The sequence below is a fragment of the Cupressus sempervirens genome, chromosome 6 (genome assembly GCF_028749045.1).
Source record: "Cupressus sempervirens isolate cs-2001-9-10 chromosome 6, ASM2874904v1, whole genome shotgun sequence".
Taxonomy (NCBI): Eukaryota; Viridiplantae; Streptophyta; class Pinopsida; order Cupressales; family Cupressaceae; genus Cupressus; species Cupressus sempervirens.
Window position 1 is genome coordinate 274,695,809 of NC_143123.1, and position 19,660 is coordinate 274,715,468.

The 19,660-nt window shown below is 36.6% G+C and overlaps 1 protein-coding gene across 1 annotated transcript; it reads left to right on the forward strand.

Moving 5' to 3' along the window:
- The first annotated feature begins 7,032 nt into the window (after nucleotides 1-7,032).
- LOC149552295 (uncharacterized) lies at nucleotides 7,033-9,494 on the forward strand. The gene has a single exon (XM_089787815.1). It carries the CDS (start codon nucleotides 7,173-7,175, stop codon nucleotides 9,000-9,002), a length of 1,830 nt encoding a protein of 609 aa, XP_089643941.1. The 5' UTR covers nucleotides 7,033-7,172; the 3' UTR covers nucleotides 9,003-9,494.
- The last annotated feature ends 10,166 nt before the right edge of the window (nucleotides 9,495-19,660 follow it).

Below are 19,660 nucleotides of genomic sequence, written 5' to 3' on the forward strand. Positions count from 1 at the left end.
ATCTGATAAATTCCAATATTGAAATGTTTAAACATTCATCATAGAGAATTTAGGTCTACAATCCACAAACATGGAGAAGACAGGAAATAGGGAAATTGTGTAAATAATCAACAATCAAAACACAAGACCCTACCTGATCTTGATGCTAATACGAAATCCTTGAAAACCTATGAGAGAATTCGCTCCCCTTCAATAACTTTTCTCTGTAAATCTTTTCTAGAATTCTCCTTCAGAAATTCACTTCCAAAATTAGTCTCCCAAAATTCATGTCTCCAAAATTCGCGGTCCCTCAAAAATGAACCCTAAAGTTGTGATAAGGAGTTTTCTCTTCAAATCGGGGCACTGATTATGCGTTCACCCGAGAGGACTTCTTGCTCACCAGACTCAAACTTCAAATTAACTTTCTTTATCCTTGCTTTATCTTTTAATGCATGTTAAATGAATTATTAAATAACTTTATTTAATTGTTCACTTGACTTCTATTTTTAATCTTTATTACTTTTAAACCCATGCACACTTTATGAAATTAAAACAACATTATTATTTTAACTTATTTTTATCTTTTTAATTAATTTATTTTATTTAATCTCATGCATGCATCATGCGATCTTACAACTTTTTAATAATTAATATCTTTTCACTTTTAATTTATTTTAGAAACTTAATTGATACAATATTTATTAATTCAATTAATAATAATAATATTTAGCATTTATTTAAAAATAAACTCTAAATATATTATTATTAAATTAACTAAATATTGTCACATTCTAAATTTATCCTTAAACTTTAATCTCCAAATTTAATTCTTTTTATTTAATTAATTTCTCAATTAATTAAATATAATTAAACATTAAAATCTCATAATAATTTTCCATTAAATTAAATCATTAATTAATCTTTTTAATTAGACTTAATTAATAGAAAATACACCAAGACTCATAAAACAACATACGAAAATGCATCATAGAAAAACACATACTAAATCAAACAAAAGGGTTATAATCACGAATTAACGTCATCTGACGCATTCGGAGGGTACTAGACTCGGATACTTGTCCTAATTATCAATTAGGACAAATGGCTAAAGGGCTTAGGATTTGGACTTAAGATTTATCTCCCCTCTCTTACCATTGAGATAATGCGATAGGGTACGCTCATCTTGGCAATTCAAGGAAGTCGATACCCGGTACCTGCAACCTGCATAAAATCCACGCATGTACATACATAATATACTAAGCTAAACAAGCAATGGTAGGAAGTGGTTCATTGTGTAGATCTCGACTAGCAGGTGACTACGACTCCCTTCCTTAACCACATCAGAAACACCATACATAAAGAAATCAAACACGCACACCATACACATGCAGTATGGGGTAAGTATCCATAAGAAAACACATGTGATAATAAACCATCTAACTAATCATCATCGAAAACTGAAAACACTGAATAATCATCATACATATGTGAAATATAGAGTACCAAGTAAACTCATCATATGATCAACTAAATCTGAAGCAATATCTGATAATCTTAAAACAATACTACTAATCATCAAACATAAAACTAGCCTAAAAGAGTTTGGCAAAGATAACTGAAATGCGACTTAGGGGTAGGCTGTAGTGCCTCTCCCATTTGACTTCTGTAAGTCATCCTGATGGATGCAACCTTGCTGATCTTTTGTTGTGATGGATCATGATTGTGACCCTGAGTGGTCTACACCGTTGAGGTGTTTAGATTTATGTTTCTGTATCAGTTGCTTTGATTATGCTTTTGACTGATCTTTGAAATTATGATGTGATTTTTGGTTCACTGAGGTTTGTGCCAGTGGTTACCAGGATCGATCTGGTATCATGAGGTTGTTCCGTGATTACCCTGAGATGTGTGCAGAGATTGCACTAGGTTCTTTTACCATGCTACACTGGACTAGGTTCTTGTAGTAGTGGTTAGTCATGTTTATGACTATGTTTGCTTATGTGTTTTTAATGCCTCTTTAATGCAGAGTAATCAATCATTATTAAATGCTTAAGTAAGTAGAATGGATTGTTCATGTGAGATTATTTGGTTATGTGTTGCGAACATTTACCTTGTTATATTTTTTATCTGAGAGATATCTGTTCTTATGTGATGATTTACATTTGAGATGACTTGAGGGTCAAATGTTGCTCTTTGATTCCAGTATCATAGATATTAGACTACTATGTTGTTCAGTTAATCATATTGCATGATGATGCCATTTTGAGATGTCAGTGTGTTTTATGATGATATCTGGTTATTTGGTATTTGGACATACCTCTGATTATGTTATGTGATGGATTTAATGCTATGGTTATTTACTTCATTCCTGTGTTGTTATGCTTTATGCGAACGTGAGTGATGTAAATAGATTATTTTAATATAATTAAATAAATGGTTAAATTAGGTGATTTAATGCATTTATTGCTTCGACTATGTTATTATATGCAATTGCACTTGATCGTGTTGTTTAGTGTGCAAGATTATATCCCTGGCAGTGGCACATGGAGTTAGTGATTCAGCCGTTCATATTTTACCAATGTCGCCTTTGTATGGTCGACGTATCCTTAATTAATGTTTAATTTAAACCTTTCGGTGATTATTAAATATGAACTCATTTGCATTATGTGATTAGACCAGTAAGTGTGTTTGTGCATTTAGAGGTTCGCATTGTCGCGAAAGTTGTTTAAGGAGATTTATGTGTTTTGGGTTTTTGGGCTTTTTAATTGATTTATTTTAATTTCTGGCAGCTTTGCCATAGATGAATTCCTATTTATAAGAATAGCCTATTTTCATTTGGGTCGATTCGAGATTTAACTATGTTGGCTGGTTATTTTCCTTAATCGATTATTCACCCGAAAAGTGAATAAGTATCCAAAGAGGAATTTAATTCCTCACTTCTCACTTTTGAATTGGAAAGTTGGAGAGTAAAACCCAAAATTCGCTTCATGAGGATTTACTGTTTTGTTTGTTGTGGGAGCTACGGGTGTGGGATCATCGCGAGGTTGGGCTCGTTGGATCCAGCTCGGGGAAACCTTGGATTGCCGCGATTTTCAGCTACTTCTGCAGGATATTTATTTTATGGTTCAGATTCCCGTTTTGCCCTTTTGGCTGTGAGGTAGGGCTTTCCTATTTTATTGTTTCTGCTCCGTTTCTGCTTCTATTTTTGGTAGTTGTTTGTTTGGAGGCTGAGAACTAGTGTTCCCCTCCGTTTCTGTATGCTAGTTCTACCCGGTTGGGCGGGTATGAACATTTCCCTATTTTTTTAGATGAGGGTTTGGGATTTTACGTCGTTATGCTGGCCGTTTTTGCATATGGTGTCCGATTTCATTTATTTTTGGATTTTTGGGGTTTTTGAACCCAAAGGCCAAATGGGTTTTAATTTTGAAGTTTTTCAAATTTTTGGGGTTTTTACCTCGTTTTGCGTGCCGCCCTGTTTTCTTGGGTTTTCTTGGCACAATGTGGGTCGTGGACTTGGATGATCCGTTTGGGTATCAGTCAGACCACTTTTGCACTTTTATGTTGCATTGGGATTCGAGTTGCATCCGTACTCCCGACGTTGTGTTCGGTTGAGTGATTTTACACTTGTTATGGGTTTTGTTGGACCTTTGCCTTGTTTCATGGACATTGGGATTCATGTAGAATCCATACTCTCGGATTGAGGCCAGTTGAGTAAGTTCATGACTTTTGGTCTTGTTACATCATTGGGATTCGTGTAGAATCCATACTCTCGGATTGAGGCCGATTGAGTGATTTCATGATGTATGATTTTATTAGCTTTGGGATTCGTGTAGAATCCGTCCTCTTGAGTTGCTTTCAGTTAGGTGTTTGTTTTTCATTGTGTTCTCATTCCTGTCCTTGTGTTATGATCTTCGTGATGGTGGTGCGCCACACACGAGTACGTACGTGTACATTTGTTGGGTGGCTTGCGAGGCCCGATCTTTCGTGGATTTGCCGGAAGTTATGATCATTGGGGTTGGGATGGGAGTATGCATGCCCACAGGCACTTGTTGTAGGATGAGCATGGGTAGGGTAAGGTAGCATATGGAGGGGGCTTCTATCTCGCAGCCCGACGATCATGGCGTCATGGGTTGGCAGAGGAAGCTTTATATAAGTGATAACTAAATAAAATGTGTGACTGTTAATAAAACTTAAGATAATAAAATGGTACTTTTGTGTATTGGCCTTTCGTTGAGGGAGTTGAGCTACACGGTGTATTGGCCTTCCGTTGAGGGAGTTGAGCTACACAGATCTGAGCTTGGGCTTTTCGATGCCAAGCGACTCTCCATGATGTCAGCCTCTACTTAGTAGCCTTTTGAGTGTCTGACCAGGACCTTTACTCCTTGCATTGTCTTAGGTTCTTGGTTCAGCCATCATATTGTCTGGCGTGAGTGTTAGCCTTGGATGTTGTGCTTTATGTGTGTTTGTGGTTGGATCATTATCTCCATCAGCACGGCGGGTGTGGACCTACGGGTGCCACGTGGTTGGGAGGTGTAGCTACCTTCACCACTGCTAGGGACCGATGTACAGAGACGGTCTTTTCCTAGTGTGACCGTTGCTGGATGTCTTCACTTGGTACTTCGGGTTTTGGAGTATGCTTTCTTGTGATTTGTGCTTTCATTGGGATGCTTGTATATCATGTTTAGATGATGTTATTTTACTTGACGCATTCCCTTATCATGATGTTTAGCATATGATTAGATGATGTTATTTGATTTAGTAGTACATCTGTTGCTTACTGTTGTTTAGCATGTGATAGGTGATGTTATCTACTGTAGGATTACCTTATGCGTTATCACTAGCATGTTAGATTTCCTTGTGCTTATATTGTTGCATGTTTTTAGTAGTGACGTCCCTATTACGACAGTACCGACGATTTGGTTGGTGGCTTGGGATGTTACGCGTGGGGGATGGCTAGGACCCACGATGGTCTTATGATGCTATTGACGGTTGGGAGGAATCACGCACTTATTTGGTTGTTTAGTTCTGAGATGTATCTTTGTTCATTGCGATGTTTATTTCAGTATGTGCTTTGCTTTTATGTTTTAGATGGTTAGATGTTCCTCTTTCCTTGCTGTTAATGCTCTCGAGTGTTCATTCCTCGATTTAAGTGGATCCGGTACTCCCTGGTGTGGAGGTTTCCTTGTTTGTTTAGCTTTTTGTTTATGTTTTGTGTCGCGCTGATTTGTTTCCTCGCGCGAGATTGTATTTTCCTCGCGCGAGACTGTTTCTTCCTCGCGGGAGACTATTTCTTCCTCGCGCGAGACTGTTTCTTCCTCGCGCGAAAGAATACACTTCCCACGCGAGAATGTAAATCTTCGCGTGGCGCATATGAATCCTCACGCAAGAATTTGAATCCTTGCACGAAGCTCAGTAGTCCTCGCGCGAAGTGCGCACTTTATCGCACGTAGCGGTGAAAGATCTCGCGCGAAACTCGAGACCAATTTTCTTTCTCACGCGAGAAACAGGGGCTATCTAGGCTTGTCGGATGAAAGTTCAGAAGTTGGTTTTGGACACCCTTTTGGTTTGTACACCTTCCTGGTTCAAAACAGATTTCCTAGGGGTTTAAAATATATCGTTTAAGTATAAGTTATACTTAAGATATATTTTAATATATGCGACAAATCGTTTAAGATAGGTTTCAGACCTCTCAGAGATAAGTTATGGATTCTAGAAAATTTCAGGGCTTCAGAAATCTAGACTTAGCCAATTTTCAGGGCTTCAGGATTTCAGGCTTAGCCAAATTTTAGGATTATGCATTTTACCCCAGCTTGGTGTTTTGTTGATGAGTGGTTGTTTCTTGTGCCCTCATCATGTGCGTTGTCTTTGTTGGCTTTGTTGGTGTGTGTCAGTTTGGTAGTGGCGTTCGGAGATTCGTTGGTTGCCGGGATTGTGGTGAAGTCTTCTGTTGCGATCGTTGTGATCCTTGTACGATGTTGTCATGTGCATTCATACTTGTAAAAAAAAAATATCTTGGCTTGATTTGAATCCTTGTTTCCAAGGATCTCCGAGCGGGGCATTACATAGGCACTACAAAAAACAACAATTTCATTTTTTTGTAAAGCATGATTATAAGCTAGAATATCAAATGAGAATAAATGAAATTCAATAACAAACTTTTATAACTTGCACTCTCCAACCTTCCCTGCCCCAACGATTCCTAACACTTTCAGGTAAAGAAAGATTTTGTTGCTACAAAATAACCAATTGTTATTTTCCTCTCTGCTCATAACATAAAATGAAAAATGCATTGTGTTTTTGGTTTAAGAAGCCTCAAAGTGAACTAAGTTTTCGTCCATTCTTTTCGCCTTATTAGACTTGGGCTTGAAGTTTTTGCAAAAGGTCAAGTATGGTACTTGATAACATTAACACAATTACTTCCCTTGCATGCCACATTAACTCGCCTCCGTAGTATGCCCATTCAACAATCTGTAAACCACAGTTCAGTGACAAACTGCCTGGCAATAGCTATGTGAATCTAAGTTGTAAATCGTGACTTTTTCTAGCAACATTTCCTAGCAAAATTCCATGTCATAAATTTATTGTGCATCTGTACCATTGTAATAATTATTAAAACGTCACAAAACCCTTCTATTCGGTCGCCATTCTTTTAGAAAGTAGGACATGAAGGCCATGAACTTTCATACAATGGCCATCACGTTTTGATGTATGTATGGTAGTTCTTTTCAGCACAATTTGTGTCTCACAGGGCAAGTTGTCGCGAGAATTGTGTTCGTACATAATAAGTCAATCACTAACCAATAAAACTAAAATATGATTGACTATTACTATATATGTAATTGACTATTAGTACACATATTATTATTTTTGAAACATATATAATTAGCTATTAGTACATATATTATTATTTTTGTAACTCTAACAATAGTAATTAAAAGATAGATGGTCTTTCAATAGCACTAAAAAATTGGGGAAAAAATTATCAGATTTCCTCTCAATACTTCCACTTTCACTGCAATCTCCTATATAAATTCTGCAACCGCTCGAACTTAGACGCTATGGGTCCTTGTACAAATAAAAAAACACAACTATAGCAAGTGTTACGTTTCCTTCAATAACATGTGGAAGTATCTTGTGATAAGTATTTTTGAGCTCGGATAGGATAATACTGGATATTGTAAATACTGGTCGCGGACATGGACGGCGAGAAACGGTCGGCCCCTTTCATTTCGTTAACATATTCTCTCCTGCAATATTTTCCATCTTCCCCAGTTTCTCCAACAAAATTTTCATTCTCTCTGCCCTCCAAGCCTCCAGATTGTCTACACTCCGTTGTCAAATTTACCGTCAGCAAACGTCAAATTCGATTTGCCGTGGTGGAGGAAGCGGCTTTGGAGCAAAAGTCGGCCGAAATCAAGCGAGATTTGAAGGTATTTAGAGGCAAAGTTTCAAACAGATTTCTGTATATAACACTTACAAACTCGGATACTAAAATTGTAGGCGGAAAACTGTACCAAGTGGCCAAGCAGCACCCGAAATTCAGATTGAATTTCAGGACTTTTAAAGCTCTTGTTGTTTGTTTAGTGGATTCAAAACAGTGGTATGCTTTGCGACAACTTACACAGGATATAGGAACCTACGACCTTTTGCCGGATTTGGGAACTCTGTCGAAAGTTCTCACAGAATCCGTCAAGTCACGTGAATTTGATGTCGCAGAAGCATGGACTAGGATGATGGAGAGTGACGAGAAGCGCAGGCTAGGTACGTATAATATTTTGATGGGTGCTTGCTTGAAGGCTCGAATGTATGACAAAACAATTTCTCTCTATAGACGAATGAGGGTAAATGGGTTTTCGCTAGACATTCATAGTTACTGCACTGTAATGGCCGCTTTGAGGAATAAGGGAGAGATGGATAAAGTTATGGAGGTCTATGGAGAGATGAGAGAAAATGAGATAAAACCTAATAAGATCGCTTGTAGTATTGTGGTAGATACTCTGGGAAAAGTAGGGAAACACTCGGATGCATTGGCAGTTTTTAGGGAAATGCAAGATGGAGGGTTTCACCCAGATAAGGTTTTATACAATTCTCTGATTCATGCATTTGCAGTGGCCAAGATGGTGGATAAGGCTGAGGAAATTTTTCATGAGGCCCAAAGGGCAGGGTGTCTGAGGGATCCCATTATATTTTCCACCATGTTGCAGTTGTATGTGGAATTAGGGATGTGTGAGGAAGCATTTGGAGTGGTAAACTTGATGAGAGAAATGGGCATTAAGATTACCGATTGTGTTCTTTGCGCCCTAGTGAATGGGTACATGAAGAGAAGAGGGGCAGAGGCCACCGTCAAAATCTTTGAAGAATTGGTATTATTAGGATGCCAGCCAGGGCAGGTAACTTATGCTTCCATGATCAATGTGTATGCACAATTAGGAATGCATCAGACTGCTGAAACTCTTTTAGGTGAGATGAGGAACAAGGGTTTCAAGCGCTGTGTGGTTGCATATGCCAGTATTATTGCAATGTATGCAAAGCTTGGGAATGAGAATGCTGCATTTCGAGTGTTTTACATGATGAAGAGCTCAGCGTGCAAGCCAAATGCTTGGGTCTACAATTCTCTTATAGACATGTATACCAAGGCCGGGAGCATGGCCCGAGCGGAGGAACTCTTGCAAGAAATGAGAGGCAGAGGGATTAATTACGATAAGGTTACTTACACTTCTTTGATTTCTGGCTACACTAAAGTCGCCCAATTTGATAAAGCTATTGGGTTGTATCATGATTTCAAGAAAGATGGGGGTGCCATTGATCGAGCAATGGCTGCAATTGTGGTAAATGTTTTCACAAAAAGTAGTAAGCTTGATGAATTGCTTACGTTTTTACAGGAAATTCATGCTTCAGGACTGAAATTGGACACCAGACTCCACCGAACAGCATTGAATGCTTTTCTAGATGCGGGGCTTGAGTGGCAAGTCAGATGGTTTGTTAAGACTTTTGGACCCGAAAGAACAGCTTTGCCTGTGGATTGAGGACATGATTCAGGGTTTGATGAGTTTCTTCTTTTATAGTTTCAAGGTTGAGGAGCTTCTACCAATCGGATTACCAAGGGCAAACATCTTGTGTCATTCGCTTGGGGAAGTTGCAAGTAGATGATTTGAATGACATTCCAAAGGAGAATTTATCTAAGAAGTTGAGCTCCAAAAGTCTTTTGGTGAAGAAACTGATACCGTCATTCAGGAACGGCGTTCACATTCTTATCTTTCAGCCACGTGATCTCTGACACCAAGTCAGTTATCTGTTTGGCATTCTTCCCTTATCTTGTGCTTCGTTGGATTGCTTTCTTCAAAGCTGAGGATTTCTGATTATCTCTGCTATGTCATGACATTTTAAATACTTATTTGGAGGTATTCCCAAGTACGTACTTCCATGTTTCTGCGATGTTTTTGCTTGAAAGGCAGTTTCCTTGATTCATAGCATTTAATGAAAAGAAAATAACAAACATGTCCTAAATTTCAAGGTCTTGACTGCATCTGTCTCTCAATATCATTTTATGTCATCTCTTTATGCAAATGCACGTTTTACAGCTTTTTTAAATTCTACTTTCAGGCCTGTTATTACGATTGCCATCCCTTGTGTTCATCACCTGAATATCATTCATCTATTGGAAAGTGCTTATTTAATATGGAAGTTCATGTAAGGCTTTAGTCCCTGCCTTCTAATGGAGGGGACTAATGTTTTGAGCTGCTTTTGTCTATTAGTTTCTGCCTTGGAAATTGGGCAAATTGGAAAAATAATTTCAACTTGACTATGGTTGGAACAACATTTTCTATTTAAATGAAATTCTTAATTTTATTTTCTGTTTTTGATTGGTTCTATTCTTTTTTCCCGGTAGTATTTTACATTTTCCCGTCAGAAAATTAGGCAGGATCATTGGGAAACATGAACGTCTGCAGGTATGTTTTTTCCTATGCAGGGTTTTTCATTGGCATATTATAGGAGAGAAGAGATGTTTTTTCCTATGCAGGGTTTTTCATTGGCATATAATAGGAGAGAAGAGATGGCATATGCCTCTCCATTGTTAGGAAAGCTACTTGCGGAAAATGTCTTCCAATGCCAATTTGTAAGGGAAATATAAATGATTGTAAATCTACTTTAGAACTTGAGATGCACAGGAAAAACAAGAACATTGAAAAAACAAATACACACAAGATAAACATAGACCAGATTTAACGTGGAAAACCCTTTTGGGGAAAACCCATCACCCAAAACCCCCCGAGAAACTTTGTATTATAGTATACAATTTACATACAACAAACTTTGGTTTCTAGACAGGCTCATAGGCTCAAATTGTATTACAATCAACCTGACTTTCACAGCCTTCCACCCCACAAATCCCACAGACATTTATACATTATGTAATTTGTTATGGAATCCGGTGCATTAACTGTCAAAAACAAAATGGTTACTAGCAACCTTGGAACTTATCCATCCAATAGTCAATCATCCATCCAACGGTCACTCCTTCACGTATCAGAGGTCTTCAGTGACTCGAACGCCTCTTGTCTCGGACACCTTCAGTCACATAGATGCCTTTAGTAACAGTCACTCGGACATATTCGGTCACTTGGACACCTTCGGTCATGCGGATGTTTTTGTTGATGTAGGCGCCTTCAGTTGTGCAGATGCCTTCAGTGATGTGGACGCCTTCAGTCACATGGACACTTTCAGCTTGGACACCTTTGACATACCAAATTCACCACACACTTATGCTAGGATTTACTGCATTGACATTGTACCCACTTCGTACCCACTTTACTGCCAAGCATACCACAATGCCAAGTCATGCCAGACCCTTCACCGTACTGTGGAATCACAAGTACGGTATCTCACCGTACGATGAACAACCACTGTACAGACTTGTCATTCTCAAAATCCATGCATTTTATGTATGCATCAGTTCCACGGGCCATGTATTTAAGTTTGTAACTAATGTTTCTTAAACCTTTCTTCACATGATAGAATTTTGTACAGAGACTTGAGGAAGTCACTCATTATATTTGCTTTGGCTTGGTACCTCGTTGATCTCACGAAATATATCATGAACAAAAATTGAAAGTTAGGGTATTCTGTTAATTCTTTATTGTAATTTGAAGGGGAATACTGTCTAAAATTAATTTGTTGCTAATCCCAAACTTTGTGTGGATGTTTTACAGACTCTGGCTCATAATTCTTTGTTCCAACTAATGTGGTGGGGGAGTGCTTCCATCTACTTTTCATTTGGTCTCTATTTTGAAATTTTGAAGGCAATGTGATTATTTTTTAAGAGGAACATTTGTAAGGCAAGAGATAGCTTTGACAAATTAGTTTTAAGTATCTAAGTTAAGTATTTAATCCCATCCTCGAGTTCTTTAATGATTTTTTAAAAATTTGGATGAATTTAAATCAAATCAATTAAAAAATAATTAACGGTTTGTTATTGAACAGATTGTCTTTTCCTACTAAAACAACAATTCAATCTATGCCCAAGGCTCAAATAATCTAATAAAGTTCATAACAATTGGGTAAATGTTGTGTTTTCATTTCCCTCTGAATTTTACAAGTACAACTCCCTTTTACAAAAGATTTATCAATAAACTCGAAAGATCAAAATTAACTAAATGCACACTTTTGCTAGAAAGTGCATAAGGAATGCTCATGTACTCTTAGGTACCAAGGTAAGAATTTACATACTCAAAAATTCAATGAATGAAAAGCTCATAGTCTTTCCACGAACAAGCAAGATTTAAATAAGGAATTTGAACTTTACAATAATTCAGACTAATTTGGAAGAAGATAAATGAAAACGAACAATAAAAAAAAACAGTAGATATCACACAGAACTAATCATCACAACTTACAAAGTAACCATGATTGAATCGCTTTAAACACCAAGTTTTATAGCATGGCAAAATATGATAGATATATATTCAAAAAGACTTCTTTAGCACCAAGTCATTTAAGAAAGCATTTCCAAATATATGACTATTTGTCTATCGCTACTTCTAGATAATTAACTAAAAATAGTACTAACTTTATCAAAGTATATTTTGGCTACCAAAAATCTAACCCCTAACTAGCTAAATGCTCCAACATTTATATTTCATTACAAACCTGAAAAGGCCTCCATTAAAGCCCAGCCTTTCGGTTAGAAATAGTTGCGAGAACAAGAAACAATTTTAAAAACAACTTGGAAAACAAAACAGAAAATAACTGCTCCTAACTAAACACCATTCCCAGTATTCCGTCCATCTGCCATAGTCTGCTTCACTAGATTCCAACTCCTGAAGGCATTTGTGAACTTATGCATTGCATGGGAGTGAGGATTCTTCAAACTGAGTAAATTTGATCTGCAAGCATCATTTTGCCATTTTAGCTCTTTAATTCTTCGGCTTTGCATTGGCATGAGATTCTTGTTTAGATATAACATTGATTCGATGTTTGCCAAGGTAGTGAAGTCTCTGGGGGTAGGCGTGTCATTTTCTTTGATTTTTGTCATAGCATCATTGAAGTTCTTGATCAAGACCTCAGATTCCATGTTACCATCTTTGAATTGTAGGATTCCAGTGGGAGTGACACCCTGCATGTCCTTTAGGAGTTCTTTGTGCATTCCCACGATTTCAGTTTCCACTGATTGCATTTCTTCAGTGGCTCCTTTATAAATTGACTCTTTCCATCCCATATTGCTCGTACAAATGAAAAGCATGCATGAATTCACAGTTTTCATGGGATTTTAATTTAAAAACTCCAATACCCCGTACTTCTCAACTTCATGAACCTGTAACACAATGGCTTGGCAATGATTCATGTTAGCTTCCCATATGGGCACGGGGGTTTGAATTTCACCCAACAACACTTCTCCTTCAATGAATGTGGTAGTAAAATCCAAAATGAATTTATTGCCTTCCTTTACAATGGATGCCACCCATTCCTATATTGCGTCTGAGAGCAGTTTACCCCTTTGCATCTGTTTAACCAATTGCTGGCTATTTGAGAAATTAGGGTCAAAAGACTGTGATGTATAGACCAATGGAAGGGTGCCTAAATTCATCAGCAAATCTATATAAGCTGCCATAGTGATTATCAACACCTTTAACTCTTTCTTCTCCTTGCTATCCCTTTCTGATTGAGTTAGCATATGGTCCACAGAGAATTTAAAGAAATGATTACTAGTGTCTTTGGTAATAACCCCTAACTCCATAATGGTGACCTTAAAGCCTTCGGCATCAATTTCTTCGGATTCATCTTTCTGTTTGTATGTGGCTACTTTTGTCGATACCTTTCTAGTCACTAGATCTTTGATCAGCTACGTGTCACTCTTCATCTTTTTACTCTTAGAACCACGAGCCACATACTTGGTGACAATATCTATAACAGGTGTAGACACAGGCTGCAGGGTTTGCTTCTTGTTGACAAAATTAGACAACCATGATGGAATAGTAGGAGTAGCAGTCATCCCCTGACTTCCCCTGAAAGGAGTCATGAACTTATGTTGATACAACTTAGGAGCTTCTACTAACTGCACATCACCATCTTGGGTATTTGAGAAGCTGAGTTCTTCTCCTAGGCCTTGTCCTTGTCCTTGAGACATTATTTTCTCTTTTTGAATCTCCTGCTGCATGAGTGCCTCATACTTAGTCTTTGATCTGGTTCTAGGGGCCATGCTTTGTTTAGGGGACAATGTTCTTTTCTGCTTAGTGGGAGCTGAAGTACTACTTGCAACATGATATGAAATTGATATGTCAGAGGTCAATGTTTCAGAGAAGGAAACTTTCTTTGGAGATTTTCGAGTTTGTTTTTCATTAACAACCTTCATGTTTCTCCTTCTCAACCAATTATTTGTGTGAGTAAGGATGGATCTGCTTCTCAAATTTATATCATATTTTCCCTCTTGGTTCTAGTCTACCTCTAATTGTTTTAGCTTGCTTGCTTTTTCCCATTCGAGTTCAACAATATCCAAACCATCCTCAACTACTCCTTCCAATTGAAACTTCAATTTGAGAGAATTTATTTGCGGAAGTGTTAATCTTGAATAGTCCTTTATTTTTTCTTCTTCATTATTACAATCTTGCCACAAATCTTTTAAATGTGGAACTATGGGTGATTGACCCTTCAAACCAAGTACTTTAGTTGCGAAACCTTTGCTGTCAAAATTTCTCCTTCCTTGGTAGGATCCAAGATTAAAATTGAGCAAGTTGCTCCCAAAGATTGATACATTAATCATGTTGCTGCAAGTTAAGTGACCAAGCTTAATAGGGAAAACAAACTCCCAATTTTTCTAAGGTAGATTATCTTTAATTACTGAAAAAAATTGTCTACAAATTTCAGTGATGACAAAATAGACTAGAGCATAACGAGGCAATTTTACTGGTTCTTCTTCAAATCCTCTTATTCTTCAGTATGTGAATTTAGGAAATTGGATAAAATAGCTCCCATAAATCTAAACTAGCTTTTGGGCCTTTAGGGATAATCTGGGCATGGGTGCCTTTTTGAGATTCAAGTGTACACTTTCTATCAGCACATCATGTGTTTTTGTAAAATCCTCCAATGCTCTATCCCTTTGGAGCAAAGGACAATACTAATAAATAGTTATGCGTACACTCCAAGTTTCATGAGGGAGGGAAGTAATATTGCTGACACAAGCAATGCAATAGGTTAGATAGGAAGACATGTAGAAATCTTCTCAAGACACCTTATTATGTTTTAGCTGATTTCTCATTGAGTTGGCTATCAATTCTACCCAATTCAATAGTTGTTCTCCCTTTAGAATGATTTCTATATAACGGTACATCCACTCTTCAAAGAGAAAAACATCTGAAGAACCCTTAACTTGGTGCAATAAGACCACGAGGTTGTGGATATGGGGTTTCATATGATCTTTGGTGTTTATTTTGGGGAGTCTTGAACTACCTTTATAGTTTGTTTCTGTCCACTTCCTAGCCAACATGTTACAATATTTGTCTGGGCTTTCCTGATACTCAACTAAAGATTGGGCAGGGCTAAAAGAAACAAAAGTACTGTCAGACAAATGCAAGACTGATGAAATAGTCTCCCTAGAGATGGATAACACTGGTTCTCCATCTTTGTTCAAAATGCTCTTAGTACTCACATCATAGTGGTCAATACATAACTAGAGTAACTTAGGGCTTAAAAGGGTAGGAGGAAAAACTATAGCTTCAATCAAACCACTTATTAAAATATCTAAACAACCATTAACTTCATTGGCTTGTTTAAGAAAAATTTCCTTGCAATTTCTCAACCTTGACACCCTCCAAATTAGTATAATAAATGACAGGCCTCCTACACTCCAAACTGGAAATATTCTCGAAAAATGTAGAACAAACTTCATTTTAAGCAAAGGAAATAAAAACCCAACTCTACCTTATTCTTTGAAACATACACACACACACACACACACACACACACAGAGGAAAGAACAAGGGGTTGCTTGTGTTCTCACCTATGATTTGCTAAGAGAAAACTAGACCTTTTCCTTTCGCTTATGGTTGCTCCTCCTTCAATTCACACTTTTCCATGATAAAACAATGAAACAGGAACCTCATAGTTTAAAAGGAAATGAGACACATTGGCGAAAGTACCACCTCATTATGAGGTATTTGTGAGGCCTCACCCCGACCCATCATAGGATAGATACTGTATTTCTATTTTGTTATTTAGGATTGGATGCCTCAACATATGTTTTGATACTTGATGGATAGTAAATTTTGCTACTTGACTGATAATATTTACCTTATGGTCTTCCATTATGATATGTATTAGGACTTATTTGACATAGTCGATGGATTAATGGATATTTACTCAGTACTTCACTTTTATGATAAGAAATTGAAATATGATGTGTTTCAAATTCTTAATTTGATCTTGTTAGGAAAGTTAATAACATGCAGTTGTTTTTGAGGATTAATGATTAAATGTTTTATATGTAAATGATGGAGAGTAGGAAGTTGATTATGGAATGTGTTATATGTGAATGATGGAATAACAAAATTATTATGTACCTTTACTTTCATATGTATTTTATATGTGACTTTTCATTAGACTACTGATGCTTGAGTTTAGTGTGCAGGAAAGGAACCATGGCAACTTAATGAGGAAACAAGGTATAAACATATGTTAAAATGACACTACCAAGGTGAATCTTTATAAGATTCGTAAACCTCATTGTGATGTGTTCATTTTGTAAACATGAGATGTATGTATGTAGTATGTGTTTCAAGTATAGATGCTGAATGTATCATGTGTAGTGTATAATGAATTTTGTATATCACTTGACACTTGTACTCATTATGTGAAAATGACATGTTCTTGATGATGGATCATGTGGCCACCTTATCTCGAGTTAAATAATTAATTGAGAAATTTGACTTATTGTCATAACTTAGTCAAGAGAACAAGGTTATTCCCATAGGAAATTTGAAATTTGAACTTACCTAGCATTGTGAGGGTTATAAAGTAGCTCTAAGGTGAATTTGTGATAAAAATAAACCCTACCCATGTTAATACTTTAAGTTAGGGGGCTAATAATGACCACTAAGGTGCCTAGAAGACCTAGGAGACCCCAAAAAGAATGCATTTTTTATTAAATCCGAAAATGAGAGTGATATATAGAGGCGTGACCAAATTGTAAACTCACTTGGCCACTCTCTATCTTTAGAGACAACTAGGGTTTGGAGGAAGAGGATAAGGAGCTCTACTACAACTTTTCATTGCCATTGCTTGGAGTGAGGTTGGTATCCATGATCCATGTTGTTGTTCATTTGCATGTAGAGTTGATATGGTGTTCTTGTTTCATAGTAATTTGGTGTAATGTAGATTTGGATTGTGAATAAGGATCTTCTTGTTTGAGTGATGCATGTGAGAAGTTATATGATTCCTTCCTTGAATCTTGTTTTGTTTTATGTTGTGTTTTGTGTAATGGGTGTGAAACATCACTCACCCTTGGGAGGGAAGAGATGTTTGGGTGAAAGGGTTAGTTGGGCTCACTCATGTAGTTGAGGAACTCTCCCATGTGTGGAGATGCTTTTTATGTGTTCAATGGATTATGGACTTCTTGTGTACTTGCATTTTGGGAGGTATAAGGAGGTGTGGAAGAGGGATGTCATTGTAAGCCTCGAAAGGGCATGTTGATAATGAGAATATGTGAATTTTGTGAATCATTGTTTAGAAATCCTCCTCATGGAGAGAGCCCACCTTCACCCTCTAACTTGATTCAATTGTTGAATCTTTGTGCAAGCCTTGGGTTGGGTTGTCTTGCAATTTATTGTGTAGTGTTTTGTTATATTTTTGTGATCATGCATGGTATGTAAATGTGTTGTATGTAATTGTTTGTGCCTTGTTTCCCCAAGCTCAGTGGGTGGCCTCTCGAGGCCTAGGTTGGGAGGTGAGCCTCCATGGTTCCACAATTTGTCCCTTAATTGCAGGTTTTTGCTTGAAGCCTTGGACATTTGAAGTTTGTGAAGTTCTACATTTGCATAGAGGAAGAGCACATTATTGTATTTGTATTGCAATGAAGGACAACTCCATTTTGTTTTGTCAAGTGGATTTATTTGTATTGAAGGAATGATGTTATTGGACTCATACATATGTCAATAGAGAGATTATGAACTATCTTGCTTATAAAGGACCTTCCATTGTGTATCTTGAATATGATGATTTCACCACCCTATTGCTTGCTTGATATTGTGTTGAATGTAAGTCTTGAGAGGAACATGAAGGAAAAGTTTCATTGTTGATGATGTTGTTTCCTTGGATAAAATGTATTGAAGAAAAGAGATTTCGTACCATGATATATATTGGGAGGTTTAATAGGATGGTATCATTTGTTATTCATATTTCTTCAAGTTTTGTATGAAAGATGAGGAAGTAATTGCATTCAATCTTGGATCATATTGGTGTGGATTTTGTTCAAATTAGATAATGAATATGTAGTCATAATGGAGATATCATCAATACAATTGGAATATTTTTTTTGAAGTTCATAGAATTCCATGTAGATGTTGCATTGTCTCTCATATGAATGCATCTTGCAAATTGAAATTTTAGTAATAAGGAAGTTGATATGTATAGCAGCTATAGAATTCACTATATGAAATGAGCATTGAAATTCATAATGAAATGACCAAATCATAACAATTCAGTTATGGGTATCCATAGGGAAGATGTGAAGAGAATTTGACAATATAAGTTTATTTGCAACAATAAGGTTTGTAGGTGCTTGAAAATCTTTCTGGAAAATGTATGGGATTGCAAGAAAAAGCCCTCTTCCAAAAATGTAGGCAATAAAATAATATTGTCAGAATATAGTAATATATTCCCTACCAACACCATTTATAAAAAATAAATTAAGTCACTTTCATATTTACATTGCTTCTCAAGAAGCTAGCCCAAGCAAATCTAGTACATTACAACCTACTCATTAACCTAGGGCCTAAATAAAAATATAAAACAAAATATCCCTTTTCCCAACCTAGGGTGTGGCCTGCATATTTATGGGGGCAAGAAGGTTTGGTTTGAATTAGTTAAAAAAGAAAGAAAGAAAATTAAATTAAAACATTCATCACCCTAAATATGGGCAGTCTTACCTCAAAAATGGAGAGGGGGGGGGGGGCAATTTAATACCATATCTTGGCTCCTTGGAAGGACACCAACCCATTCCCCCTCCCTTCCACAGGACCCCACCACTCTAGGCGTCCATGCAAGAAAAGAGAGCTAACTTGAGTGCTAAAGGAAATTTGTAATAATTGACATGTTTGACATGACCTAAATTCCTCCCTAGGCGCCTAGCCTTGGGAGAGGTGAAACTTATATTAAAAAAAAAACAAACAACATTCATCCTAAACACCTAGAAAACAAGAGGGAGCCTTGGAAATGTTGCAAGAAAGTTGGGGGTAATATAATATTGCTTCCTTGGAACCCACGATGGAACTAATGATAAACCATTTTAAATGAAGTTGGTGGGAGGATCCCTAGGAATTTGCTAGGAGAGAGCATGTAGACTGTTTGGAATGAAGGGTAAAATTAGAATAATTTGTTAAAAGTAGATTTAGGATATTTTAATAAATGTGGACTTAGGCTATTTGGATTAAAAGAGGGTAAGATAGTTTGGTTAGAAAAGTGTATATTTGTTTATAGTTTATGTTGATTATACGTGGGTAGTGGGGAATGTATATTTAGATTTTGGTTATTTGAGTATATTTTGAATATAGATTATTAATAATTTTATGGGTAATGGATATATATTATTATGATTATAGTATATTTTGATTTTAGATATAAATATTGTTTTGGATTAATATTTGTTATGGGTTACATAAGAAGATGGGTAAATAGGATCAGGCTATAGTTGATCTGTTTATTAATTGAGCATTATTGTATTTATAGTAGTCTTAATTTAATGTTAAATAATAATACTGATATTAGCATTTAAGATAAAAGATGTATATTAGGTATGGAAGACATAGGTTTTTTAAAAATAATAACTATAATAATAATAATATAATGATAATTCAATATTAATGGAAATAAAATGATTAATTGATAAACCAATTTTCTCATTGCATCCTAGAACCTTTTACCCAACATCAACAAAAATTGAGTTTTTTACTTGTACATCAGAGTGTCTCTCCTTCTT